This window comes from Scleropages formosus, chromosome 5 (assembly GCF_900964775.1).
Source record: "Scleropages formosus chromosome 5, fSclFor1.1, whole genome shotgun sequence".
Lineage (NCBI taxonomy): Eukaryota > Metazoa > Chordata > Actinopteri > Osteoglossiformes > Osteoglossidae > Scleropages > Scleropages formosus.
In genome coordinates, this window is record NC_041810.1 from 23,695,953 (window position 1) to 23,722,525 (window position 26,573).

The 26,573-nt window shown below is 44.7% G+C and overlaps 2 protein-coding genes across 3 annotated transcripts in view; both read left to right on the top strand.

Annotated features, from left to right (window-relative positions):
- Nucleotides 1-26,573, top strand: part of ttll1 (tubulin tyrosine ligase-like family, member 1) — a 917,975-nt gene that overhangs the window by 553,897 nt on the left and 337,505 nt on the right. The window lies entirely within an intron of this gene.
- On the top strand, nt 2,065-14,006 carry LOC108942347 (YY1-associated factor 2-like). Of its 2 annotated transcripts, none has more exons than XM_018765652.2 (4): nt 2,065-2,241; nt 2,601-2,723; nt 12,399-12,551; nt 12,910-14,006. In XM_018765652.2, exons 1-4 carry the CDS (start codon nt 2,186-2,188, stop codon nt 13,145-13,147), a joined length of 570 nt encoding a protein of 189 aa, XP_018621168.2. In that variant the 5' UTR covers nt 2,065-2,185; the 3' UTR covers nt 13,148-14,006. The 2 variants fall into 2 exon arrangements, with proteins under 2 accessions (XP_018621168.2, XP_018621169.2); XM_018765653.2 differs by having other exon boundaries at nt 2,065-2,211.

Here is a 26,573-nt window from a genome sequence, read left to right on the forward strand (position 1 = left end):
CCAACTTAGAAACACAGTTAAGACTGAAAGTTTCTTTGTAACTGAATTTGTTTGTATCTTCAAATATACCACTAAAATACATTCATTCAACATACACAGGACAAGATGTTACACTCCATGTGCATATTACAAGGACTCAGTCCAATCAGCTTTACCGTGAAGCCACAGAGACAGACATCCGGCATTGTGTTCATACACCTCAAGATCAAGCATCTTAATATTTAACCCCAACCACCACATCAACCACAGGGTGTCAACATTCTGGGTATTTCATTGAGTTTGTCAAGTGGGCACCTTCCTTTGTCTATGTTTTGTTGAATTAGGCTCCCAACACCTCAGAAAGGCTCCACAGTGCAGTCTGGTGTCCCAGACCCACCCCGATCAGCACACAAGAAATGCACTAACTTATTAAATAATTTAAAATGAAACTGACAGTCTTTTTTCTTAACTAAATTATATTGAATGCTGATTGTTGCTGATTCATCCCATTAATGTGTATGACATTCCTCATCTTATCAATTACTGACAGTTGAACACCATGGAGGTGAGTTTAATAAAGTGTTGAATAACACCTGCACACAGAAATGCAAGTACATTTCCCTTCCCAGTGGCCATGTGCACATACTGGCGGGGGCCACCCAGGGTGGGACACCAGTCCATCACAATGCACCCCAAGCAGGACTTGAACTCCAGACCCACCAGAGAACGGGACCCAGCCAAACCTGCTGCATCACCACACCCCTGTGCCCCCACCACTCCCAATAGCCAGAAAAATTTTAAAGCAGAACAGTGACAAAAATGTACTAAATTTAAAAGCAAAAAAAAAAAAACATTGAATTGTCCTGTCTTTGAAAATGTTTTACAGAAATAACTGGAGGAGTCGGCATATTTAAAATACTACTGTAAAAAGCATGATTCAAAGCAGGGTCTGAAAACTTAATATCCTTGTTGAAATTTTAAGAGTCGCTTATTTTTTTAAACCCTATTTTGTACAACTTCAGTCTTACATGTTTTTTCTTCGGCGCACAGCCAGTAGTGCTGCTGTCTCACAGTACACAGTACCTGGGTGGTGCAAAAGGATCTGGGTTCGATCCCCGCTCAGTCTGTATGGAGTTTGCATGTTCTCCCTGTGTCTGTGTGGGTCTCCTCTGGGTGCTCTGGTTTCCTCCCACACTCCAAAGACATGATGTTAAGGTTCCCCATAGTGTGTGAGTAACACAGAGAGTGTGTTCCACTGAAGTACGGATGAGTGACCCATTGTAAAGTAGTGTATCTAGAAGCGTAAGTCACCTTGGTGACTAAGGAGTGTGGGCTGGTAACACTACATAGAGTTCATTGGAAGTCCCTTTGGAGAAAAGCGTCTGCTAAATAAATGTAAATGACGGCATTATTCTAAGTGTGGAACACCTCTAACAAATAAAACTAGACTATGTAACCGTATGTACTGGAGGCAACTACTGTGATTTTGAAGAAAAGACTGTACTGGTATCCTTACAGTTATAGATTAAATTTGGTGGTGTACAGCACGTATTTCTACGGCCGTGAAAAGACAAATTTGTTGCTACCTTCCTTCTGCTACTGTGTTCCACTCACTCCGCGTATCATGCTGAACATATTTTCCAATGCAAGACGACCTAATCGTTTAGAAATGTTGACATTTAACTATGAAGTTCCTGGGTACCCTGACCCCCACTGACGATGTCTTCCATTACATGATGATGCATCTCTTGACTTGTGGGGAAAAAAAACAGTACCGCGGCGCTACACGTAAGAGTAAGACACGACTTTTCGCTCCATTACTCAACGATGTATTTAAAAATGTGTCCTTTTTCATTTCCTTGGGGACAAATCGCTTGCAGCCAACGAGATCGCAAACATTTAGCAGATCTGCACTTTCACACTGAGGCGCCCAGTTGCTTTAAGATAAAACATGCTGAAGGCACAGTCCGGCAGCCGAGCGCAGAAAAGTACGCGCGAGACATGTGTTACGGATGTATGACAATGTGACATCTCTTGCTCGTGTAAGACAGCGCTCGTCTGATTGGACGAACGGGACCACGTGACCAGCCTCCGGTCGGAGGTCCCCCGCAGCTGGGAGCTGCGTTTCTCCGGGGCGACCTGCTCGCTCTCTGAACCGAAACCCTGTCGAGGTTTTTCGGCTAAAACAAATATAGTTTGGAAAACCATGGGAGACAAGAAGAGCCCGACAAGGTTAAACACACAGTTTTTACTGTTTCTGAGGTACAGGGACGGTGTGCGGCGTATTCGGAGGGAAGTCAGTGTTGGTTGGTTGGTTGGCTGGGTGACGGGTGACCATGGCATGGCGGACTGACTTGCTGCTTCCCGTACTGTGTCGATACGTGTGTGTAAGCGTGTGTGTAAGTGAGAGAGCGAGAGCGAGAGCGCGAGAGAGACTCTGCGCCTGTTGTGACTCCATACGCGTGCACGTCCGCACTTGGCTTGCTTGCGAGTGCGCAGCTTTGCCTAACCCCCCCCCCCTTCCTTTTTTTTTTTTGTCGTCGTCGTCGTCGTCGTCATTCATTGTTGTTGTTTTTTTTTTTTTTGTAACGATAATTAATTTTCCGTGTTGTTTTGCGAAGGCCGAAGAGACAAGCGAAGCCCTCCGAAGACGGGTACTGGGACTGCAGCGTGTGCACGTTCAGGAACAGCGCCGAGGCGTTCAAGTGCATGATGTGTGACGTGAGGAAGGGGACGTCGACACGGTGAGGGGGGAGGGGGTCCGCGGGGGGTCCGTCACCTCGTCATCACTTTGATGGGCACCTTCCTCTGCTCACCGGCGTCCGCCAGGCTGACGTTTCTCCACCTCCGCGTCGCACTGGAAGCTGGTGCCGAATGAGGAAGGGACGCGGCAGTAATTAATAAATGAGCAGAATAGGGCTCTATTTCTGTAGTTTTTACTGTCTGCCAGTACTTCCACCAAACTTTGGTTGTTCTCGTTAAGAAGAGGTGCGCATGTAGGTTCCCTTAACGTTATTATGATTATTATTGTTAGACTTTTCTAGTTTCTCCAGAGTAACTTAACTTTACAATCATCAATGATTTATCGATTTATACCGTATGCTATTCTGAATTCCTCTATTTTGGACAAGTACCATGACCAAGGGTAATACTGCAGGCGGGGACTGGAATCCAGAACCTACTGGCTGCAGAGTGACGGCTGTAACCACTATGCCACCTGCTGGCTTGACACCTGGTACGGAGGTGATTTTTAGTGCTTGCTGCGACGCTGCGGATCCTGTGAGGTATCATATAACTGGTGATGTGGGTTTCGTGATCTGTCGCGATGGCCCGTAAAAGCCGGAATGCTTAAATGAGGCATAAAATGTCTTGGGAGAAACTTATGAAGGACAGAAAGTGAACACAAGTCAGGGTTTCTTGTAACTCGATGGTTAGTGTTGTTCAGAGAGGACTTCGCCAGAGAGTGTAAAGTGTTACATGCTCTTTAAGTATAACTTTACAGTGTTCCTGCTCATCTTTAGAGCTGCTCAAAATATAGCATTAAACTCTTCTGCATTCATTGATTGCCTTAGCCAAGTGGAAGAATTTGGAACAAGTCTGTTTTTATAAATGGGGAAACAAACATAAGAAATTACTCATATTACAAGTAATCTGTTTAACCTTGTTTAAAAGCATAATCCTCATCTCCTGTGACTCTGCTAAACACTTTAAAGATGTAATCTGAGTATGAAATTTCCTCCCAATATTTGTTTTAAGAAGTGACAGAGGAGTAGCAGCCTTTATAATCTCAGTGGAGCACGAAAAGATTTTCAACGTGGTGCCAGAGTCATACATCATTCCTTTTTTTGAAGGGGGTGGAAGAACCTGGTAGGAATCTCACAGCTGGGGGTGGAGGTGGATCCAGGGATACGCTTTGACAGTGCTTTCTAACAGTAATGCCTTTGAGAGGGAAAAGATGCTCATTAAATAACGTTCTTTTTGCTGTTAAAATGTATCTGCTGCCAAAAACTTATTATTTAATTGGCACTGCAGGCATAACTTTGAATTTTATACATATATTTGTTACTAAAGCCGATGCCTGTGCACAAGGAGAAGTAGTGCTTCCCAGTTATGTGGCAGTACTCTTACACTATTAATTCAGGGTAAATTCCCTGAGATTGCGAGGGGCTGGTGCTAACTAGGACACTACCTGGCTTTACTAGACATAATATAGATATGTTGAATTAAGTGGTTGTCACTGTTTTGGGACGTTTGGGAGGTCGGGTAGTCCTGAGGTAGGCACGCATGTGCTGTCGGCATAGTGTCCTAGAAACAGTTCACAGCAAGCGGGCAGCCTGTTGGAGTTCTAGGGGTTGCCAAAACAGACGAGGCAGCTGTCAGACATCGCTTATTAGTATGCAGCTTCCTAATCGGTGTGCACTCATTGCAGGAGCTGTGATTTCATGGGGACTTTAATTTTTTTTGGTCCTACCAGGCAGGCTGCATTGGGAGCAGCTGGAAAGCACCCGTGACCAAGGTGACCTGGTCGCAAGCAGCAGGGGTCCATTGTGTGTTAGAACATGTGGGTTTCCAGATCCTCTAGATCCACAAACTCCTGCAAAGCCCTGGTCATTAGTAACAATGTATTCTGTGTTAACCTCAGAGATGACAACTTCACTGATTTAGAAGTACTGTCTTCCTACCCTAGTGTTTGCGGTGGTAATTGGATGTTGTTGTTTCGTCGCAGAGAATTAGCGTGTGTGTTTTAGATCATGTACCTGAACTTGGTGACTGCACAGAAGCGACCTGTAGTACTGCTGAAAAAGGACATACTGCAAGACAAAGGTGGACTAAAAGTGATCGGTTTGCAAAACTGACATAAAGATGTGGAGAAGACACAAAGCCCCGTCTAATGTAGTAACACCCATCTACAGATGAGCTGGCCATTGCGGCTGCGTCTGGAAGGGCGTTCCAGTTGGAGGACTCCCTCAAATAGAATGTAGTGGTGAGGCGAGCGGTCTTCAGTGGGTTATGTGTGAATGCTGCTGCTTACTGCAAACAGTTTATTCCAGTCGGATATTCCCATCAGTCCTAGACAGAGAAGACTTTAAAGGGTGACCAGAGACATGTTTGGTTAATTTACTGTACATATCTACCACAGCATAGGTGCTAGTCAAGTCAAAGTGGCTCTATTGTCATTTCAGTCATATACAGCTGGTACAGTATACAGTGAAACAAAACAATGTTCCTCCAGGATTATGGTGCAACATAAAACAACACAAAGCTACCTTCAGAAGGCTACATAAAGCGCATGTGTGCAAGACATGTGCAAGCAGCACAAGACAGTGCAGTAATCACTAAACAAAAAACAATAAACCCAGTAAAAAAAAAAAAAAAAAAAAAAACTTATTGCAATGTAATAAGTACTATAGATGTAGACATACTAATTAGCAGCAAAGGATACTACCTAGCAACAAAATAGAGGTATACGCTACTGTTTGACTCTTCAAATGAAGTGCCTCTTTAGAGGTTGTTTTTTTTTTATTATTTTGATAAAAATACCATGTAAAGCATGTTTCAACAGTCCTTTCTCATATTGAGAGCTGTGCCAGTTCTTTATTACATGATTGGTGGAAACTTGCATACAGATTCCCAATAACGGGTGTGTAGGATGGACTTGTATTACAGTATTGGCTTGATCTCAAGGCCATCGTCATGTGCAAAAGTCTGGCCACCCTTCTTAAATTACGTGTTGATTTTCTAAATGGAAAGAAGTTAACGTGACCTTTGAATGGAAAAAAAACATGATATTTCCGCACATTTACTGTTTATTTGCTGAATGTAACAGATTGGAAGATATATATATGTAATGTGGCATGTGCAAAAGGCTTGGCACTCTGTCAGTCAGTACACAGCAACAACCCCTTTGGCAGAAATCAGTTCAGAACAGTTTTTGCAGCCAGATAAGTCTTCCGTTCTCACTTCAGAATCTCCCCCCCCTCTTCTTCGCAGAGCTAGAATCATCTAGTTCAGAACTGTTCTCAAGTCATCTTTCATACAGTGCATGTTTTAGATATACTGACTGATTTTCAGTAATATTTAAGTTTGGGGACTGCGAAGGCTGTTCCAATACCTTACCTACCCTTTTTTTTTTCTTGAATTATTTCATGGTTGATTTTGAAGTATGTTTTGGATTTTTTTTTTTTTTTTTTTTTTTTTTGGTAATGTCCAGTCTCTTTGCAGCTTCAGTTCCTTCGCTGAAAACCCCAAAGCATAATAGTTTCACCCCCATACTTGATAATTGGCAGCGTATTCGTTTCTTCGGCCATATCTTCGGTAACTGTAGCCAAAGAGTTCAGTTTTTGTTTCATCAGACTCCAACTTGGTTCCAGAATGTTTCATACTTCCATTGTTGACTTTTGTGATGAAATCAAAATTTCCTTTTGATGACTCTTCCATGCAGATCATGTTTGTGCAAGCAGCGCTGTCACCATTCCGTGCCAGCTAAATCATCCTGCAGGCCCTTAGCAGTGACTTGGGGTTTGCTTTGTGTACCTAAGCAGTCTATGAGCAGTGCTGTCTGAGATTTTTCTTGGTCTTGTCTTCAAGAGTTCCTCATAATTTCCATTTCTTACTGACATTTCAGATTGTGGAAATTGTAAGCAGAAAGCATTTTGACACCTTTTTATGGCATACCCTAGTTTTTTTAAGAGTCAATCATTTATTTCCAGATCCTCAGTCAGCTGTTTAGAGAAGCCATGGATGTTGAGTGTGTGCACAACACCCCAGATATTCCAAAAGTTAGAGAATTAAGATCAAATTGTCTTCACCTGAATTTTGCTCAGGATGCATTTTATGTCTGTGCCTCCCCTCCCCCCAATGTGTATAGGTGGTGTGACGTCTTGCCATGTGTATCTTGGATGTGCTGATTCACACACACACATCTTCTGAACCGCTTGTCCCATACGGGGTCACGGGGAACCGGAGCCTACCCGGCAACACAGGGCGTAGGGCCAGAGGGGGAGGGGACACACCCAGGATGGGACGCCAGTCCGTCGCAAGGCACCTCAAGCGGGACTCGAACCCCAGACCCACTGGAGAGCAGGATTCAGTCAGCATATAATTGTGCATTGAAATGTGCAGAAATACGTTTGCGTTTGTTCCCTGCTGTGGTTGTTTACTTTTTCTTTAGAACATCAGTAAAACCTGTAATATGACAAAGGTGCCCAAACTTTCATTGTTTCCTACCTGTGTCAAAGGCTGGAGGCTGGTAAGTGCATTACCTATACAAGGGCTGAGGCTAATAATGCAGTCGAGTGAAATCAGTTCTGAATGTAACCCAGCTTATTGCTGCTGTTAATTTAATGAAAAAGAAATGGAAAACTGCATCTTGTCAAATTTATTTTACTAAAACCAGTTGACATGGAAGGTGTAATAACTCCTTAGTGGACAGCTGTTTTCACCTCATGGTGCTTTTGTACTGTAGGTCATTGTTGGCAAAGCCATGGTGGACAGAGGGTCTTATGGGTACTAGTCGATAACAGATTGAAGAAAATTTCTGATGGGAATTACATTAATCACAGACAAAAAGGCAGTGAAGCAGTTTTTAAAGCCGAACACCCAAATGGAGTACTTTTAGGCACAGGCAGTGCTTTTTACTGTTAAAAACCGTGTGATCTATGTAACTTGAAGGCAGTTTAATTGTTCATCATTTACATCAAAATAATTACAGTTATTTAAAACATGCTCCATATTTTTATGTCCTGTGTTGCATTTGTCAGATTTTAATCAAATGACCTGATAATTATGAGCTTTCAAGTGAATACCACGATACTGTCTTTTTAGCTTGAGTCACCTTTTTTTTTTGGAAGCGGTAATACTTAAATGCTCTTTTCATGCCCAAGGCGTGGTATTATTCCAGTAAATCCTTTCTGAAATAGCAGTAATAAAGTCGTTAATGGGGTGTAGAGAAGCGGTCCTGATGTAGGGTAAATCCATCATCTATGCAGTGGTTGTACTTAAAATTAAGGCACCGGTAATGTTTACTGATGACCTCTAACAGTAAAGGTTTGAAAGATGTTTGAAAGAATGTTGGAGCTGCTGCGTTGCACTTGAAGGGCCCAAGTTGGAATCCCACCTCCTGCTCTAGTACCCTTGAGCAAGGTACTTACCCTGAATTGCTCCAGTAAAAATTACCCAGCTGTATGTAAGTGGGTATGGAATTGTAAGCATCTCTGATTTCTAAGTTGCTTTGGAGAAAAACATGGGCTGATGTAAGAGATCTAGGAGGATCGATTTCAGACAGCCCCTCTAACGAAAACCACAACTCAAACCGTTTTATATGAAGGACCAGAGAGCCACAAACCCACGTTCACCTCCTCTCCACCTGTACTCTGTTTATGTTGCCATGATGATGGGGGGGGGTGATTGTGCAGTTTCCTTTGGTATCAATAAGAGAGTTTTATTATTTGTTATAACACCCTTATCCAGATGTCTTTAGCAGACTGGAAAGCAAACATGTCACCTATCAGTCTGCTCTTTATTTTATCTATGGGAACACTTGTCATGCTAAGGGCTTCACTTTAATAACATACTAACAGAAATTCTGTGAGTTGGATGCCTCGACAGTGGAGCCATCCAATGAATCAGGAGTTCCGTGCGCATTGTTTTTTGTAGTTCTTTAGCGAAAACATTGACAATGGAACACGCTATTCGACAATTTGTTTGCTATCCTGTAACATGACACAGATGTGGAGAGCGACATTATGAAGCAGGGGGTGAGGGGTGGGGGGCTCTTGAGCTCTTTGTTGAACACATAACATGGGCAGGTTTATCTGACTTCCAGGGGTCTGCTGAGGTTTAATGGCCAAGTAGAAAGAGGCAGTGACACCATCCATTGCGACAGCGGTCTCGGGGATGTTAATTATATCCTCTGTCTTGTACCCTGTGGAGATTTACAAACTAATTTTCATATTGAATAATTTTGTGTTATGACATTTATCGTCTGAAAAGTGTTTCCATATGTTTAGTGTTCTTTGCTTGCGAGATTAAGGTGTAGCGAAGGAAGAGATGGTGTCATAATTTTCATAAAATGTTTTATCGATTGTGTTGTAGTCTTTGCTTGGATTAATTATGCCTTTTTTACATTTCTGTTTTTTCTTCTCTATTTTCCAATTAAAGGAGGGTTTGGGACACGTGAGTGCATGTGGAAGAAGCAAGACTGTTTTAGTCGTGATGACTGCAGTGCCACAAGCAGTGCTGCGGAGTTGGAGTCGTGGAGTCAGTCAGAAGCAGTTATTGGGTTACCGGTGTCGGTAAAAATGTACTAATTCCGACTCTAACTAAATGTACTCTATATGCCGGCGTGTAAGTCGATCTGGCTTATAAGTTGATCCCCAAAAATTAGAGGTGTAATACAGGTTTAGGTCTATATTTGCAGGATAAGTCAATCCCCAAAATAATGTGCAACTCTTGAGCAGTACTGTGGAGTCTGAGCCGGAAGCAGTTTTTGGGTTACTGGGGTCAGAGTCAAAGGTTTTGTGTACTGACTCCATAGCCTTGGCCACAAGCCCTGGCTCCTGTGTCCAACAAAAAGAGGACACCTGTGAATGGGAGAGGAGTTGTGGGAGTGCTGTGTCAATGCACCAGTTTGTAGAACTGGAGCCACATAGCCATTAGTCCTGTGTTGTCCTGTTGTTCCTTTCAGTGAGTCTGCTAGGTTTAACACTGAATAACGTGACTTGTAGGCAGTGACAATTCAGATACTGTGGGTTTTGATGGGGGTGTCTTACTGCTATTTGTGTTGATACTTTGTACTCTGGAACTATGTTAAACATCCTGCACTTCTAGCTGCACTGGATCCAGGTTAGGTTTATTTGTGTCTAATTATGCATTAATGATAGTGTCCTGGAATGAAAGCAGAAATCTGAACTGCCAAGTTGTAGAGTGACATTTGTACTGCCGTTGTAGTGGTGTGTATACTAGTTAGCACATCTTGTGACGGTTCTTCTGCAGAAGGAAAACACTCCACAGCTGTGCTGTGCATCTTACCTATGAAATAATGACCGACACATGAGTCTCCAAGGGTGATGACTTGTGTTACTGCCGCGAAACTGCTGTTTGAAGAGGAAGTGTGTCCAAAACCAGGGTTCGGTGACTGCAGCAGGTGATCGGGTGACCAGGACCAGGTGAGAGGAGTATGGCGATGATGGCGATAGGTGCAGAAAGCTCAAGTGACAGTTGTGCAGTGTAAAATGCAGCAGTCGTGGGAAGCTTTGGGGAATGTCCGTGCGACAGTGGACTGCGTGAACAAGACGGTTTGCTTTAGAAGAGGACAGTTGATGGGGAACCACATGCTACCATGGAATTCCATGGTATGCAGTGCTGGCAAATGAGGTGATTGGCAAAAAGGTAAATAGTGAAGAGGAGTAAAAAGGGAGAAGTCAAGGTAGGACAAGTTTAAGTCGGAAGAAATGGGAGAAATGGAAGACCTTCGCAATCAGAGATGGTGAGAAAAACAGATGTAGACACTGGAGGTAAAGAGCTCTCCAGGTGCAGACCACAGTTTGCTGGTACACAGAGTAATTCTAAATTTACTTAAAACCATTAAATATGACAATTGCGCCATTTGAGACTCCATTAAGCAGAGATTATTTGTTGGTGAACAGCGTCGCCCTGCAGTATTGATCTCCATGCAGTGGTTTTAACAAGAAGTGTTTGCCCCCGGAGCTGCAGTTCTCGTTTTGATCGATACTGCAATGTTATCATTTAGCGCGCCGGATTGTACGTTGATGCTGTACTGACAACACGCTCAATGAGCCACTTGAATTTGTCGTGTCTCCTTATTTTTTCTCTTTATCCGTGAATTTCGGATGGCCTAAAACACCATCAGTGAAAGGAGTAATACCGCGGTCAACAGTGGTCTGTTTGCCCTAATTGGCTGGACTTCCACTGTTGAAGTGATGCTCATGTACAATGTGAACAAACTGCTGAAACCACATTTATTTATTCATTATTTATTTTAAAAATACCATGTGTGTTGTCTCTGTGTAAATAAACTGCCCAGTGGATACACAAGACAACCTTGCATCACCACAACCTCAGTTATTCTAGAATCCTTCCTTTACTGAATACAAATGGAAGAGCAGCTGTGTTCTGTTCCTGTAGTCTTTGTGTGTCTGTGGGAGATTCTAAGACCTTCATTAAAGAAAAATTATCCGAATGTCAAAAGCATTGTTTATTTTCAAAAGATCCTGTCCAAGTATGAATATGAAAAGCCTCTTCATATTTTCCGTAGTCTGATTAAAGCCGGGGGGTGCGGTGGTGCAGCGGGTTTGGCTGGGGCCTGCTCTCTGGTGGGACTGGGATTCGAGTCCCGCTTGGGGTGCCTTGCGACAGACTGGCGTCCCGTCCTGGGTGTGTCCCCTCCCCTTCTGGCCTTGCGCCCAGTGTTGCCGGGTTAGGCTCTGGCTCGCCGCGACCCCGCTTGGGACAAGTGGTTTCAGACTCTGTGTGTGTGAGAGATATTAGTCATTACGATGATTTATGTTGTGCTGTGGGGGGGATTCAAACCCATGGTCCTGCCAGTTACAGGCGCAGAGTGAGGCGTGTCCACGTCCCGTGTTGAGCAAAACCAGGACCAAGCTCAGATGGGCCATTCAGAAGCACCACTTTTGCAGTCGGAACAGACCGCATCCAATGTTTTTTGAATAGCTTCATGGTAAAACGGGTCAGATGAGAAAGCAGGCAGCACTGCACTCTCATACACACTTGAACGGTCCTCATGATGACACTGCATCGTCGTGTGCATCAAGAGCGGGCCTGAGTAGGGCAGCTCAGAGCGTAGTGCTGTTAAGTTTAGAGGTTCAAATGTCACCTACTGCTGTCATACCCTTGAGCAAGGTGCCTGTTGGTCACTTTGGAGAAAAACATCAGCTAAACGGGATGAATAAGAAGAAGGATTCAGGGTCCTTTAGTCATAAATTCAGTTCCTCTGTGTGTTTATAGCCTCGTGTTCAGCATTCATAGTTTTCATCGGCAGTTTTGGCAGTAGGCAGTGTTTGCGATGGTGTGTGCGGCGTGATGCTCGGAGACTATTAGCGGTAACCCATGGTTGGGCAGGAATATTGAACGGATGTCCTTTGGCTGTCTCGAGTGTCCTGTGGCAGCGTCATGGTGTTGCACAGGAGGAGCCTGGAGCCCCTCAACTTGTTTGTAACCACATGCATTTCAACATCGCAAGATGGTTTCACAACCATCGCGCTGCATCGTGCCCTTCCATTTTCAGCATCCTCTCTGGTCTCAGCAGTGTCCAGCTTATCAGACGTGTGGCATTCAAGTGTGGAATCGTGTGAGACTCGGTCGGCGCGTTTGCCCTAATGCTGCCCTTTTCCGTGCTCTTCTCGCTCACTGTACCCAACGATCGCCGTTGACTCTTCCAGGAAGCCTCGTCCGGTGTCCCAGTTGGTCGCACAGCAAGTAACGCAGCAGTTCACCTCCCCCACACAACCAAAGAAAGAGAAGAAGGAGAAAACAGATAAAGAAAAGAATGAGAAGGAGCCTACGCTCAAGAAGAACAGCCACAAGAAGATGAGGTAAGGATTTGTGGTCTTTCGTAAGGAACGCGGTGATATCCATGTTCATTCCTTTGGCTCTCCACATCTGGAACACACTGCTTTAATATTTCCAGCAAGGTTTTACTCTAGATTTTGAAATTTGTGTACTTTTTTGTTTCCCATAGTTATGTGTGTGCATCCACACTCTGTCTGTGCTGTGTTGTACTTGACAGAATGCAGCATTAGCACACATTAGTAACTGTTTTGGAGCATTGTGTTTCTCAATATTTTGATGTTTACAGATATTGTTTAGTCTGTACTGCCAAGCTTCATTGTGAAGGTTTGCGGTCCACTTTTTAAAAATCTTCTTCATTTTTTTTCTCCCCTGCTCAACCAGGCCACGATTGAAGAACGTGGACAGGAGCAGTGCGCAGCACCTGGAGGTCACAGTCGGGGACCTGACAGTCATCATCACGGACTTTAAGGAGAAAACTAAAGCTTCTCCTGCCTCCGGTGCAACATGTGGCGACCAGCACAGTCAGAGCGGCTCCAGCTCAGACAACCCCGAAAGGGGGATCTCCAGGTCATCCTCGCCCCGAGGGGAGTGCTCGTCACTCAACGGGGAGTGTCACTAGCACTGCCCCCACCCCATTGCTCCTTGACTTCAGCCATCTCCCCACTAATCCATAAACTGCAAGGTCTTCAACAACAGAGAACCATTGACGCTCAGTGGCATTTTGGAAGTCTTCCAGAATGTGATTTGTTGAGGTCAGTTTGGTCTCAACCATGAGATTCGTTGTTCATCAACATCATTTTTAGTAAATGTTCTGTTTTTTTCCCCCCACTGACTGTTGCATGGGGAGGGAAGAGTTTGGACTTTACTCCATTACGGTACTTGATGGTAAATGATAAAGGGCCAAGTTGGTTTGCTAGCATTTTACACCAGTGTTACTACATTGTCAGCCTTCACTTGGTCATATACAGTACTTGACATTTTAGTATGGACTGTCAGGTCATAAATTACAAGTAGAATTTTAAATATGTGTTTCAGGTGGACGCAAGTGCATTATGGGAGACATTGTCAAGTGTCTATCTCTGAAGTGTCACTGAGGCTGATGAGTCTGAGAGTGTTCTTGTCACCAGTCCCATTGACTGTCAGTTTATGCACCTGGTGGTACTTGGTGTGGTTTAGTGAGAATGTTTTTAAAGATTTTTTTTTTTTTTTTTTTCTTTAAATTCAGTTTTGCCAACTTTTTTCACATAGTGTCAGTATAGATTATGTTGCTGTTATATTTCAAACCATATCAAGATGTGCCGTTACGTGTGTGGACAGATTAGTTAAAAGCATTTGCGTCAATGTCAGGAATATGTTTATAAGTTAAAGAAATTAATTTGTTCTTAAAAGGTTGTTCTGATTATTTTATAGGTGCTAGCTTGTTTTCCTTAACAGTGGTTTATATTATAGAGTTCTCACAAAATAAAATGAAAACGATAGAGTCCTTAGTAAAATGTGTCAATGTACTCTTATTGGTTCCTGTGCTTTTGGGCCAATTGCTGCAGCAGGGGTCAGAATGGACATGCTGCACAGGCCAAGTGAGGAATTGGAACAGTGGTAAGTAAAGAGTCTGGAAGGCAGCTTTCGTTTTGTACAAGCCTCTCGATCTCTCTTCGCTCTTGGCTGTGTCAACGTTCCCATCTCTTTCCCCTGAGGTCTGAAAGTGGCACCGGACTGGTACTCACAGGGTGATGTCACTGCAAAGGCCTTGTGGAACATGGTGCTTGTGAGCAGGCGCAGACGGATTGCTGTGTGCATTGAGAAGCGCTGTGTGCGAACCTGGAAAGCTTTGGGTGGTGCAGGCGGTGCTGAGAGGGTTACCTTGTAGAACGCGGGGCACAGCACTGCGATAACCTTCACAACTCAAGGTCCTTGTATTAAGTCTACTGTTTCTTTTAGCTGAAAAGCGCTGCAAACGGTGCGGCGCCGGTACTGCCATGATGAGGAGTTTGGTCCAGCTCCGTCTCTATGGAGGTGCCCCCTCCCCCCTCATTGTCGTCATATGAGTTGGTATTGGCACAGTCACTTGTGCTGTGCTGCACCCCAGATATAAGGGATTTATGGCTTTTAGAGTAAACGATGAGTTAAAAGATTTTGTTTTTATTCACATACGTTTGTCCCCCAATGTCTGTGTGAAGAAGACACCAGTTACTTGGGGAACATGGTGCCCTGTCAAGCTTAGCAGAACCCACAGCACCGGCAAGGAAGCGGGAAGACGAGGCCCACTGAGCTAGAGAGTTTATTTTAATGCGGTGAGTCAATAGTTGCCGGACTAAGTTCTAGGAGTCATCCAATGAGAGCAGAGACACCAAAGGAGACCTGGTTCGAATCAAAGGTGTTGGACAGAAGTTACCAGGTGCGCAACAGTGTGATGCAACCCCTGTACTGCGGCAGGAGACCAGTTACCCCCCAGCCTCCATATCCCCCTTCTCACGTGTGCTCATACGCATTGAATAGGGACCTCAGGTGCAAACAGCACAAATTACATATCCCTACCGCTGGATGGGGCTCAGACCAGAGTAGCTGGGACAGAGCAGGTGCTCAGGATGTCCCTTGGGAGCCTTGAGTGAGGGGAACAGTTACGTTTATTTAGTAGATGCTTTTCTCCAAAGCAACTTCCCATGAACTCTATGTAGTGTTATGAGCCCTCACACCTTATTCACCAAGGTGACTTACACTGCTAGATACACTACTTAACACTGGGTCACTCATGCACACATCGGTGGAACACACTCTCTGTCACTCACACACTATGGAGGAATCTGAACAGCAGGTCTTTGGACTGTGGGAGAAAACCAGAGCACCCAGAGGAAACCCACACAGACAGAACATGCAAACTCTACACAGACTGAGTGGGGATCAAACCCATGTCCTCTCACACCACCTAGGTGCTGTGAGCCTGCAGTGCTACTCGCTGTGCCACCGCACTACCCCGTTGTGCTTATGTCCCTGCAGGTCCGTTTGCTGATCTCCAAAAGTCTCTCTGAGTCTCTTACTGTAGAGAAGCTCTCCAGACCAAAGGCATGGATGAAAAATGGAGAAAAAAGCTCAAAAATAAACTCTCTGCTTTACTTTTTTATCCTGGTGCGACACGGGAGCGTAAGCCTGTAGCCTGGATCCGTTTTTAGACGGCGCCCCCTGGTGTTGCTGGAACAAATTGCTCCAACTGGCCTGGGCGCTTCAAATCAGAAGGGTTTTGAAGGATTCAGAAGGAAAAAAAAAAAATTTGGGAAAAAAATCCAGGTTTCACTACCAAGTTCTGCAACAAATTATTAATGTACGTGTCACTACGTTACACAGAACAAATTGTTTAAAAGAAACAAGACAAGGCCTTTGCTGAATATAATGTGGCCATCTTCTGCCCTTTTAACCATGTTTTCAAATTTCTATTTACCATCTACAAAGTAATCAAATAATACATTTGATCACAGCCACTTATTTTTCCATTTATTCATTCAGTAACTTGTCAGTAACTGTCTGTCCAGTTCAGGGTCCCAGCGGTCCATAGCCTATCCAAGTAACGTGGGGTGTGAGGCAGGATGCACCCTGGACAGGACACCAGTCCATCACAGCCCAGTTTCTTTACCTTGTCTTATTACAGTAGACATGTAACTCCAAGTTCACAGACTTTATAAACATAAACAAGATGTGTCAGTTTGGAGTCATTCAATGAGTTCAGTCATTCATCATTCATTTTAGGGTGATGAAACCCAGAATGAGTCTCCTGCATCCCCAGTGGTATCCCCCCCCCCGGCGCTTACATCGACGCAGTTCCCTTACTGGCCACACGAGGTCACCATTGTCCTATTGTATGAAAACCTAGTTTGACCACTGAAAATATAAGACAGTTGACTATATATTAGAGTATATACTCATTTAAGAAGGACAGGAAAAATAATCCAGGAAATGTTACAGTGCAGGGGGCACATGAATATATGCTATGTGGGAGGACATAGTGGCCATTGGTCCAGCCTGAAGGACACGGGATGTCCTAGCCACACACCTGTTCACAGTCCAACTGAACACACACCTTTGGTCATGGTGATGCACTTCATGTAACTTACACTTATACATGGAACACTAGTCTTAAATCTTCAAAACGTAACAACACATGGCATTTTATAGCTGCTCTTCTCACATGGCAATGGCAGTGTCCACCATGATGAAATGGAGCCTCCCAAAGGAGTCGTCTGTGAAAGTCACAAGTGACCCATGTGGGTTACAGTTGTGACTTTATTACTTTTTGACCTTGTTTTACACTGCTGTTTTACTGTGTAGTAAGCTACAAAGTTCAGATATCATAGTTTAATACAATTATAAGATTTATACTGTAAACTCCTTATGCTTCAGATTTTTTTTTATGTAATATCAAACTTTTCTTACCTAGATGTACATAGTTTACTCTTCCTCTTTAATAATTACAGTTGTTTTCTTGAAACTGGCTGTGTGATGACCAGTCCTTTAACTACCTCGTGGATGTGGCTCAGCTCAGTGCTCCTTCCTCTCTTGAGAAAGTGGTGCCTCCACAAAAATGCCAGATCAACAGGCATTTTTACACTGCTGCCGGTGCACCATCAGCGTGCTGAACCCGGTTAATCCCAGATGCTCACATGCGCTCAGCCCTTTGCTCTCTCACTTCCTGCTGTCTGTCTGTCACCTGTTAATCGGCTCTGAAAGTGTGTGGAGTGCATTTATTTTGAAATGTGTTACCTGGCTTTTCCAGACGGCACCATACCAGTTAGCATTCAGTTTCCTGGACGTTGGGTAAACCAGTTGGCCTCATCACAACTGCCTTGTTGACCTTAACTGTCTGCTGAACGCGGTGTGGATTGTGAGGATGGGACGTCAAAGGTAGTGTCAACACTGTGCAAGAGGACAGCGACCTGCGACCAACAGGACAACGACCGCTCACTCGGTACCTATATGTAAACATTTGTCCAAATCAAGTTGCAGTGGTCCGTAGACTGTTCTGGAAGGCCAGGTGCAAGGCTAATGAGGGTACACCCTGGACAGGGAGCTAGTGTTGGAGAAAGCAGTGAAATAATCATTTAAAAAATATTTTAAAAAAACTGAGAAATAAAAGCGATGATTTCCAAAGACCAAATGTTGCTCATTTGAGGTTTCACGGCATCCCCACTTGCTTAGGCTCTTTGTCTACCGTGCAGGGGGTGCTGTCCCTCCTTTCCACCCTCTTTTCGGGTCTGTTCCACCGCCTTTTCTGCTCCTCCTTCCCTTGGGATGTGTGGGACAGTGCCTTTTTCTGAGGGTGATGTGGGCGGGGGGTTCGGGAACTCGCAATTTGCAGGACGCAAAACCAACAGGAAGAAAAAAAACTGAGGGCGGTTGTCCCTAGATGCCCCGTCTGCCACAGCGGCTTCCCACCTCTATAAACAAGAGCTGTAAAAACGTAGTGCTGATGGTACATTTAGTGTCCTGGACGCATTGCGGACGCCAGCGCATCATCCACATAAAAATCAATAGGAGACGGCAAATGGTGCTTTATTGCCAGCCAAATATGTGTGGACCATCATAAAGCAGCAGACTTTTAGTGACCTAATGCGAGTCTAAAGCGAAGGCAAATGAGCTCACATAAAAATGTAATTTCTACTTATTTCCTGTGAGTGCTGTAAAAGGAGTCTCATTATTGGAGAGCAAAGATGACTGATTCCTTATTCATGAAATGACTCAAAAAGGGCGTGCAGTTTGATTTAGTGATGCCGACTGCTCCGTTCCAGCCTCTTCTCTTCTCTTCTCTTCTCCTCTCTCTCCCTTTTCTGGTAGCAGCAGTTTAACAGAAACTCAGAACGGAGGGAAACGGCACCTCGAAGAGCAACAGCGTGTGCCTTCTCCAGTTTCCTCACAAGGATTCTTCCCTTCAGAGCATCACAAAACGATTGTGGAAATGCCGCCTTCAGCTCTCATTCTGCGTTTTTTGCCGCTGCAGTCATTTATAATGATGGGTTGTGTTGCAGTGTTTCTCCATGTTTGAGTAGATGCTTTTATCTCTCTCTATATTTATTACACAAGGACTTGGTGATGACTGATGATGTGTAGGACTTGGAATGAAAACATTTGTGTCTGAATAAATGCTGACTCTCAGCTCAGACAGCCCAAATGATCTTGGTGATCACACCAAGCTTTTTTGGGGGAGGCTTCTCAGCCGCTTCTCTGCTCATCACAGGTGGCAGGGTGGCATGGTGGCCCGTTGAGTTGTGCTACTGTCTCACAGCGCCTGGGTGGTGTAAGAGACCATGGGTTTGATTCCTGCTCAGTCTGTGTGGAGTTTGCATGTTCTCCCTGTGTCTGCATGGGTTTCCTCCCATAGTCTAAAGACATGCTGTTCCGGTTCACCCATAGTGTGTGAGTGACAGAGAGAGTGTGTTCCACTGATGTATGGATGAGTGACCCGGTGTAAGTAGTGTATCTAGCAGTGTAAGTCACCTTGGTGAATAAGGAGTGCAGGCTCATAACACTACATTGAGTTCATTGGAAGTTGCTTTGAAGAAAAGTGTCTGCTAAATAAATAAATGTGAATGCCATTCCTGAACTGCGGAGTTGTTTTAATGATTCCAGAATCAGTGCTCGCAATGTCCACAGTAAAGCTGACTGGGGATCACATAAAAGCTCCTGAAAATGGGTTCTCTCCTTCACTGCCGCCGAAAGGATGATATTGTCACGATGCGGCAGGGTTGAGATCCTGTCGGGTTTTCTAGCAGGAGCAGCTTCCCCGAAAAGAGCATCAGTGTGGTCTGGGAGGGGACCTTCCAAGACCCCCCATCAATAATGCTCTTCTGCCATCAGCAATGCGTCCGCCCTACTGTCCCCTTCCTCAGGATTATCCTTTTTTTGAAGTTTTTTTTAAAACTGCACTGGATTTTTAGGTGAACAGGAAGTGGGAGGAGGTCTCGGTAACCCTCCAGAGATGAACACACAGTCACAAGAGTCAATGATAGCTCTCTGAACGTGTGCTGAGGAGAAACAAACAGTCCAAACTAAGTCACTTTGGTTTCATCACAATGAGACTTCAATCCAATGTTCATCACATTGCAAAACGTCCAGAATACGGAGAGGAAGAAAAGCTGTGTGTTTCTCTTCCATGTGACATAGCTGTGTTTCTACCCATGTCGACTCTGATGCTCGGCCCAGCCGGTCTACCGAGACTTTGAGGACCTGCATTCTTCATACTTGAGTCTTTACTTGAAAATAGCCGTGAAATACCGCTGAAACAGAAATGGAAAGTTATAAAAACAATGGTTCTTGTAATTCATTGTCTCCAGAGTTGGTTGCCAGCATGCGGTATTTTCACGATCACAGCTCATTCGGTGTTTGTACCGGTGAATAAACTCCCGCTTCTTACCACAGAGGCACACGCAACGCATCCACAGCACGAACCTCGTCATGTGTCTTTCATACCTCAATGGCAGGGCACTACTTATGATAAACCTTATCGATTTCAAGTTGAGCATAATTCAAAATGGGAAGGTGGTGCACGGAGTCAATATTGATTAATAGGGTTTACTTACTTTACTCATCTCATGTCATTCAGGATTCTACATTCCAGGGTGACAAACCTGAAGCCTGTTGTAGAGTGAATTGCAATTTTGTTGAATTAATTTTACTGGGTTTAGGGGGCAGTTGGTATTGTAGTGGCTAGTTCAATCCCCCCCTCTGGCTATAGTACTGTGGAGCAAGGTATTTATCCTACCCTCTAGTAAAAATTACCTGGCTGTATAAAGGGGTAATTAATTATAAGCTAAATGTGAACTGTTGTAACCCATTATGGATGAAAAGTAAAACCTGATAAACTCTAATATCTGTGTACTAGAGCTGGGAAACAATAGTGACTTTGACTCTTTTTAAAATTGCTGTCTGTCTTCTTTTTATGATGATTGCTTAATGTACACACACCATCTGAAATTGTTTGTCCTAAGTAGGGTTGCAGCAAACTGGAGTCTAACCCAGCAACACAGGGCACAAGAATCACACCCTGGATGGGACATCAGTCCACCGCAAGGCACCCAAGCAAGACTCAAACCCCTGACCCCCCACATAGCAGGACCTGGCCAAGCCCGCTGTGCCACCACACCCCCGTTGGAAAAGTGTATTGGAAATATTTTATGATTCATTAAGCTGATACTTTTGACTAAAGCAACTTACAGTGTTTGTATGTTAGGCTGCTTATGATTATTTCTGCTGCCACAGTTCAGGATAAATAAAATGCTCAGGGTTTTGCAACAGGTTTGAACCCACGTCCTTCTCCCGCAAGGTGATCATGGCTTTGAACAGTACACTACTAAATGTCCCTTGTAGTAAATCCTTTGGTACAGAAAGCGGTTAAATCATTCTACATAAATAAATGTGATACAAATATGGTAAGGGAACATGGCTAGTTAAAAAAGTTATTAGTAATGCGTTTTTTGCTTAGTTTTAAATATGGACCGTAAAGACTATAATAAATGGGACACTGAATTGTTCAGAAACCGCAGCTTTCGAAAAAGTACATCAGAGTACGGCCCGTAACCACCCATTACATGCCAGAATCCTGAACTCTGACGACCAGAACCAAACCCCCCCACGCAGAAGGACACGAGCCACTTCATACGGTCTACAGAGATTGTCTTCTCAGGTCCCTGACATTCTCTGCTGAAGCCTCCCTTAAATGGGTGTCAATCCCAAGCATAGCTGCTACTGTATATTTCTTTAATACATTCCACACTGACCTACATTAGGTCACACTAACCCTCTTTTCCAAACAATTATTGCACAGAAAAGCTCACTTTTTTTGCACTACCACTTTTAAATCCGTTTACGTTTCTATTTATTGTACCGACCACACCACTGCACTTTATTGCAGTGTTTTTAGTTTAGTACTTAGTTATTGTGAACTGTACTCTAGTAGTAATAGTATATGTTGTATAAGTTGTCCTCTATCTCAAACCGTGGTCCAGGAGAAATGCTATTTCACTTTGATGTATGTTCTAAACATATTGTGGAAGTGATAATAAAGTTGAATTTGACTTTGAGTAAATCAGCAGGATGGGCGAATGCAGCTCATTGCAGCTTCAGTGAGAAAGAGGCTCCTATTCGAAGGTCCAGTAAAAATGGTACGCAGCGTACAATGGATTACAATGCAGATTACAAAGAAATGGAAATCAGGTCCCGTGGGCGTTCATTTCGGCACCTTGATGGAATGTGTTGTTTGTCCTGTAGATCCGAGTCCACAAAGCATCACATTACGTAAGTGAAATGGGCCTGTGAAGACGGTGGCTGTTATTCACTCTTTTTCTTTCTATAACAATTACGGGCAAATGGGGTCCAAACGCAACAGATGGAGGAAGGTGGAGGAAATGGTGACGTTTTTGGAGTCTTTTGTGTGATGTGTGTCACTGTGGAACAGGCAACGCTCCTCCTATGGTGTGCGCTGTCGGGGAAGCTTAGCGCTGAGAAAGTGGGAAACAACAGGTTGCCGAACGGCCGTGTTGTTGTTGTTATGGAGCCGTTGGCAGGAGGACACGCGAGAACAGCCTCGAGGCTGAAAAGGCGTCGGTGAGAAGCGAAGAGAAGCGGGACCGATGCCTTCCGCCTCCAGGACGAGTACAGAGCGCACGCGAGGCGAGGAGCCACGAATGGGCTGCTGTCTCAGAACGGTCCCGAGAGGTTTTTTCGCTTTCGCTGTGAAGTTCTCTTCATTCATTTGCCTCCTTTTCAAATGCCAGCTGCGTGAAGAGGCGAAAGGGCGAAAGTTCCTCAACGGCGAGATGATGGTCATCAGCTTGGCGGCGTGATGGCGAGGTCTCCGGTCTGTCCTGTGAAAATATGAACATTTATAATAATAATAATAATACAGACAGTCGAACGTCCGACTTATGTACAACCCACAGTTATGAGCCACCCCCCATTAAGCCTAGTATATTAAAAATACGAATTACATACAATGATTCATAATAACAAACGGGCACTATTTTGCGATGCACATCAAAACATAACGTGTCTACAGTGGCTCGTCGGCTCATGGGCAGTGGGCCTGAGGTAAGACAAAGATTTACTTTTTTTCAGTCGGACTGAACAACAAACATCCACACCTGCCCAAAATCAGAGCAGCTGGGTATGAAGAAGCCGCACCTGAGCACACCGGTTGCGGAATCTCATTTGAGAAACCCGTCTCTCCAGCGCTCTCGAGTGAACCCGTGACAACCTACCCGTCAAGTCCTTCGTTCTCCACAATTCCTCGTTCCTGCTCCCGACACTTGCGTCGCCTCCTCGACCACGACATCGGATTCTCCCCGAGACCCACGTTCGCGCGTCGACCGACCCGCACCTGTCCCCGACCGCGAATCTCGCTTGCTCCCCCGTGTACCGACAACCATCCCGCAACTGGGTCCACACACCTACCTCAGTCGCCTGCCCGCTCGGTATGACAAAAACCACATTGCTGTCTCCTGTGTGTTACTGTGGTCGGCTTTAATTTTGTTTTTACCCTCTTAACCATGGCACCAAAGCGTAAATGTGATGCAAGTGATGATGCATCCAAGAAAACAATCACAATTGAAACTAAAGCGGAAATAAAGCGATCGGAAAAAGGCGAAACACTAATGAACGTTGGAAAAGCGAACATTAGTTTCTTTCATGTTTTTTATACCTACACACATTTTCTCTCTCTCTATTATAAATACTGTACTGCTACATATATTATCATTACATCATTACATTGTATCATTATTATTACTGTATTGCTATATTAAAGATGTTTTAGTACATCTGGAAGAGTTTCTTTAATGTTTTTTTGTGCATGGAAAGGTACATTATACACTAGGACAAACATTTGCCTAACTGACATTAGATACCCACCACACCTAACTGTTCCGACTTACGTATAAATCTGACTTAACGACAGACTTAGGAACGGAACTCGTTCATAATCCAGGGACTGTCTGTAATGACTTTTACGGTTATTGTTGTTACAGACTGTGTTTGTGATGCTGGTGTTTGCTCTACACTAGAGTTTCATTGCAGCGTAGGACACAGTTCACCTCTCCGTTAAATCACACACACACACACACATTTTCAGAACCGCTTGTCCCATACGGGGTCGCAGGGAACCGGAGCCTAACCCGGCAACTCAGAGCGTAAGGCTGGAGGGGGAGGGGACACACCCAGGACGGGACGCCAGTCCATCGCAAGGCACCCCAAGCGGGACTCGAACCCCAGACCCACCGGAGAGCAGGACTGCGGTCCAACCCACTGCACCACCGCACCCCCCTCCTCCGTTAAATCGTTTTTCCAATGTGAACTACTGTATGTTTCAGCATAACCAGGTAAAACAGGGGAAATACTGGAAGTCAAGATCTCAGGAACTGCTCCACATTTTCACCTCACTCACAGTGCGGCACTTTGCGCGTATCTCTGAGTGGTTCCTGATGTCCCGCTTCCGTTATGCCTTTTTGTCCTCATCCAGAGTGAGAATTCGGAGAAAGGGAGGAATGCCTGAGCGACAGACTGCTCGAGACGCCATTGAGAATATTTTCTTAGCCGTTCTTCCCAATTTGAACGTTCTCTTCATTGAGCTAAAAGGAGAAGAGGTGAATGGCAGTACGAACTCAACTGAGGCCAGCGCCACACGTCAGGTAATCCACAAGCAGCCTGTTTGGAGACGCCACCAGGTCATCCCTGCGTTCAGGTGATCATGAAGTGAACCGGGTGAGGCAGCCCAGCCCCGACCCCCAGGGTTCACCTAGCAGCCCAAAAGACACAGTGACCGCAGTGTTGGTCAGACCATATGGAACCCTGGTGTGATTCACGTGGCCAAATACCCAAGGAACAGATTGTCTGAGACCACACTTACATGTGGAAGGGCATCAGTCATTACAACAGACCTTTCCTCAGACTGATAAAGTCCTCTGCTAAGGAGCCAGTCGAGTGTCCAGGGCCTGAGGACTACTGTCATGAATCAGTGGCTTTCTCAAGGGTCACTGGAGCACTGTGTGGTCCTTCCAGATTATTCCATTTTTGGTCTTGTCATGTCTTGACTTGCACTCCCACAAAGCAACTTTCCTAATGCCAGTAAACAACACAGAGAATAAGATGTTTTGTCCTTTTCTACAGTGGAGGACAACAAAAGATACTGTTTTCCACAGCTAAGACCCGTCAAAAGAATTACACCGATGATCCGTTCCTTTCTGTCAAATTGTGTTTTGCCTGACCAGTGGAGGGCTTGGCTTGAGGCCTGATCTCCTCAGACTGGGACCAGGTGCTGGTGCGGATGGGACAGACGAACAGGCAGCACTTGGTGGACAGAGGGGTGATGAGAGTAGTCTGAGAGGGAGGGAGTGAGGTGCAAAAGGGGTTTGGGCCCATTCAGTTACCTGTCTTCATACAAAGAGCAGAGTAAACCACAATGCAAAAAGCTCCTGATCCATTTATCCGGGCTTTTTTGGACAATATCCGTTGCCTTTTGCACTGCTTCAAGCTGCCTCAATTCTTTACACCTATAAAGTGCAATAAATGAATCATGTAATTCATCTTCCCATCGAATCTGAAATATCAGTTCACTGCATTCAATCGTGTCCAAATATACAGTAAAATGAGAAAGTGTAGCCAAAAGCAAGGTCACAGGGTCACTGCTTCCTCTCCAGTGAGGATTCCCTGCTCTTCCTTCCGATTCCCGACCCCCCTGATGCTGAGCCGCGGTCCAACTCTAGATGGCACTGATTTCCAAAGAGCGGTGAGACGGATTGCTTTTTGTTTACCACCGTTGCACAGCAAACGTGTCCGCTTGTACCATCAGAGCAATTATAGAGTATTATTTAGAGTTATTTCATATTACGTTAAAAGTATATAAAATATTACATTTAATATATATTAAATATGATAAGGAAAATATATGTTCTGCTACACATACATATATATACACAAGGGAACCTGATACATTTCAATTTCATAGGGGATTTTTTCTTACTTTGGCTTTGTTATTTGGCTTCATTAAGGGATGTGGTGGTGCAGTGGTGCAGTGGGTTTGGCCAGTCCCTGCTCTCCGGTGAGTGCGGGGTTTGAGTCCCACTTGGGGTGTCTTGCAGTGGACTGGCGTCTCTCCCTGTGTGTATCCCCTCCCCCTCCAGCCCTATGCCATGTGTTGCCAGGTTAAGCTCCGGCTTGCTATGACCCCTACTTGGAACAAGCAGTTTCCAGTGTGTGCGCGCGCGCGCGCGTACGTATATGTATGTATGTTTTGCTTGATCTCACATACAAAACATTTGTCAAATCTTTGAGTGTATCTGACACATCAGTCTGGAGACACATCTGAGACAGGGCTGTTATCGGTTTTTTTTATTTACTGATACTTTGTTCAAGGCGACTTACAACGTCATATTATTAACTCACACGAAACTTTGTTGCTGTGCAGCAGTAACCTTTGCAGTGTCAGTGCTACAGAATGCAGGTCCAACAGTCTTGTTTTGAATGTTATGCTGGTATTAAGCCTCCTGTCCAATATCAGCCCATAGAGAAACGTGGCTAACTGAAACGGTGCATCCCAAACCTTCACCCCACTATATCTTCCCCCCAGACACGGCTAATTACACCCTCGCAGGCACTGTCTCGCTCAAAGGTTCTCCACGATGCCTAGCAGTTTGCCTGACCTGTAATTGTTTTTCAGCGAATCTGACAGTTGTCATCCCGTGATGGATGAGGCTAGGGGAGTAATTGGAAGAGCCGAAAGTACAACGTGCTGACATCTTCAAAGAGATTTTCCTGGGCTCCTACTGCGTGTGAAGAGGAGATGGAGAAAAAGCACCATGTTTTACAGAGAACCTTCGTCTGTGTGTCTTTTGCTTGTTGAATGTTATGCTTGGAGAAGGGTGACAAAGGGAGGTCATGCCATGTGTTGTGGGGTGAACTGGGGAGAAAGGTTCTCTGTCTGGCCATGGATGCACCAGAGGCCCTTGGGTTATAACGCAAGGAACCTCATTTAAGAGTGAGAATAAAGGAAGGCTGATTGCACAGTAAAGCAC

What these genes read in the sequence shown, in the direction of transcription:
- LOC108942347 (XM_018765652.2), top strand. Translation starts at nt 2,186, where the DNA reads ATGGGAGACAAGAAGAGCCCGACAAGGTTAAACACACAGTTTTTACTG. An exon ending in CAGTTTTTACTGTTTCTGAG is followed by an intron (nt 2,242 to 2,600) that starts GTACAGGGACGG and finishes TGTTTTGCGAAG; the next exon opens with GCCGAAGAGACAAGCGAAGC. An exon ending in AACAGCCACAAGAAGATGAG is followed by an intron (nt 12,552 to 12,909) that starts GTAAGGATTTGT and finishes CTGCTCAACCAG; the next exon opens with GCCACGATTGAAGAACGTGG.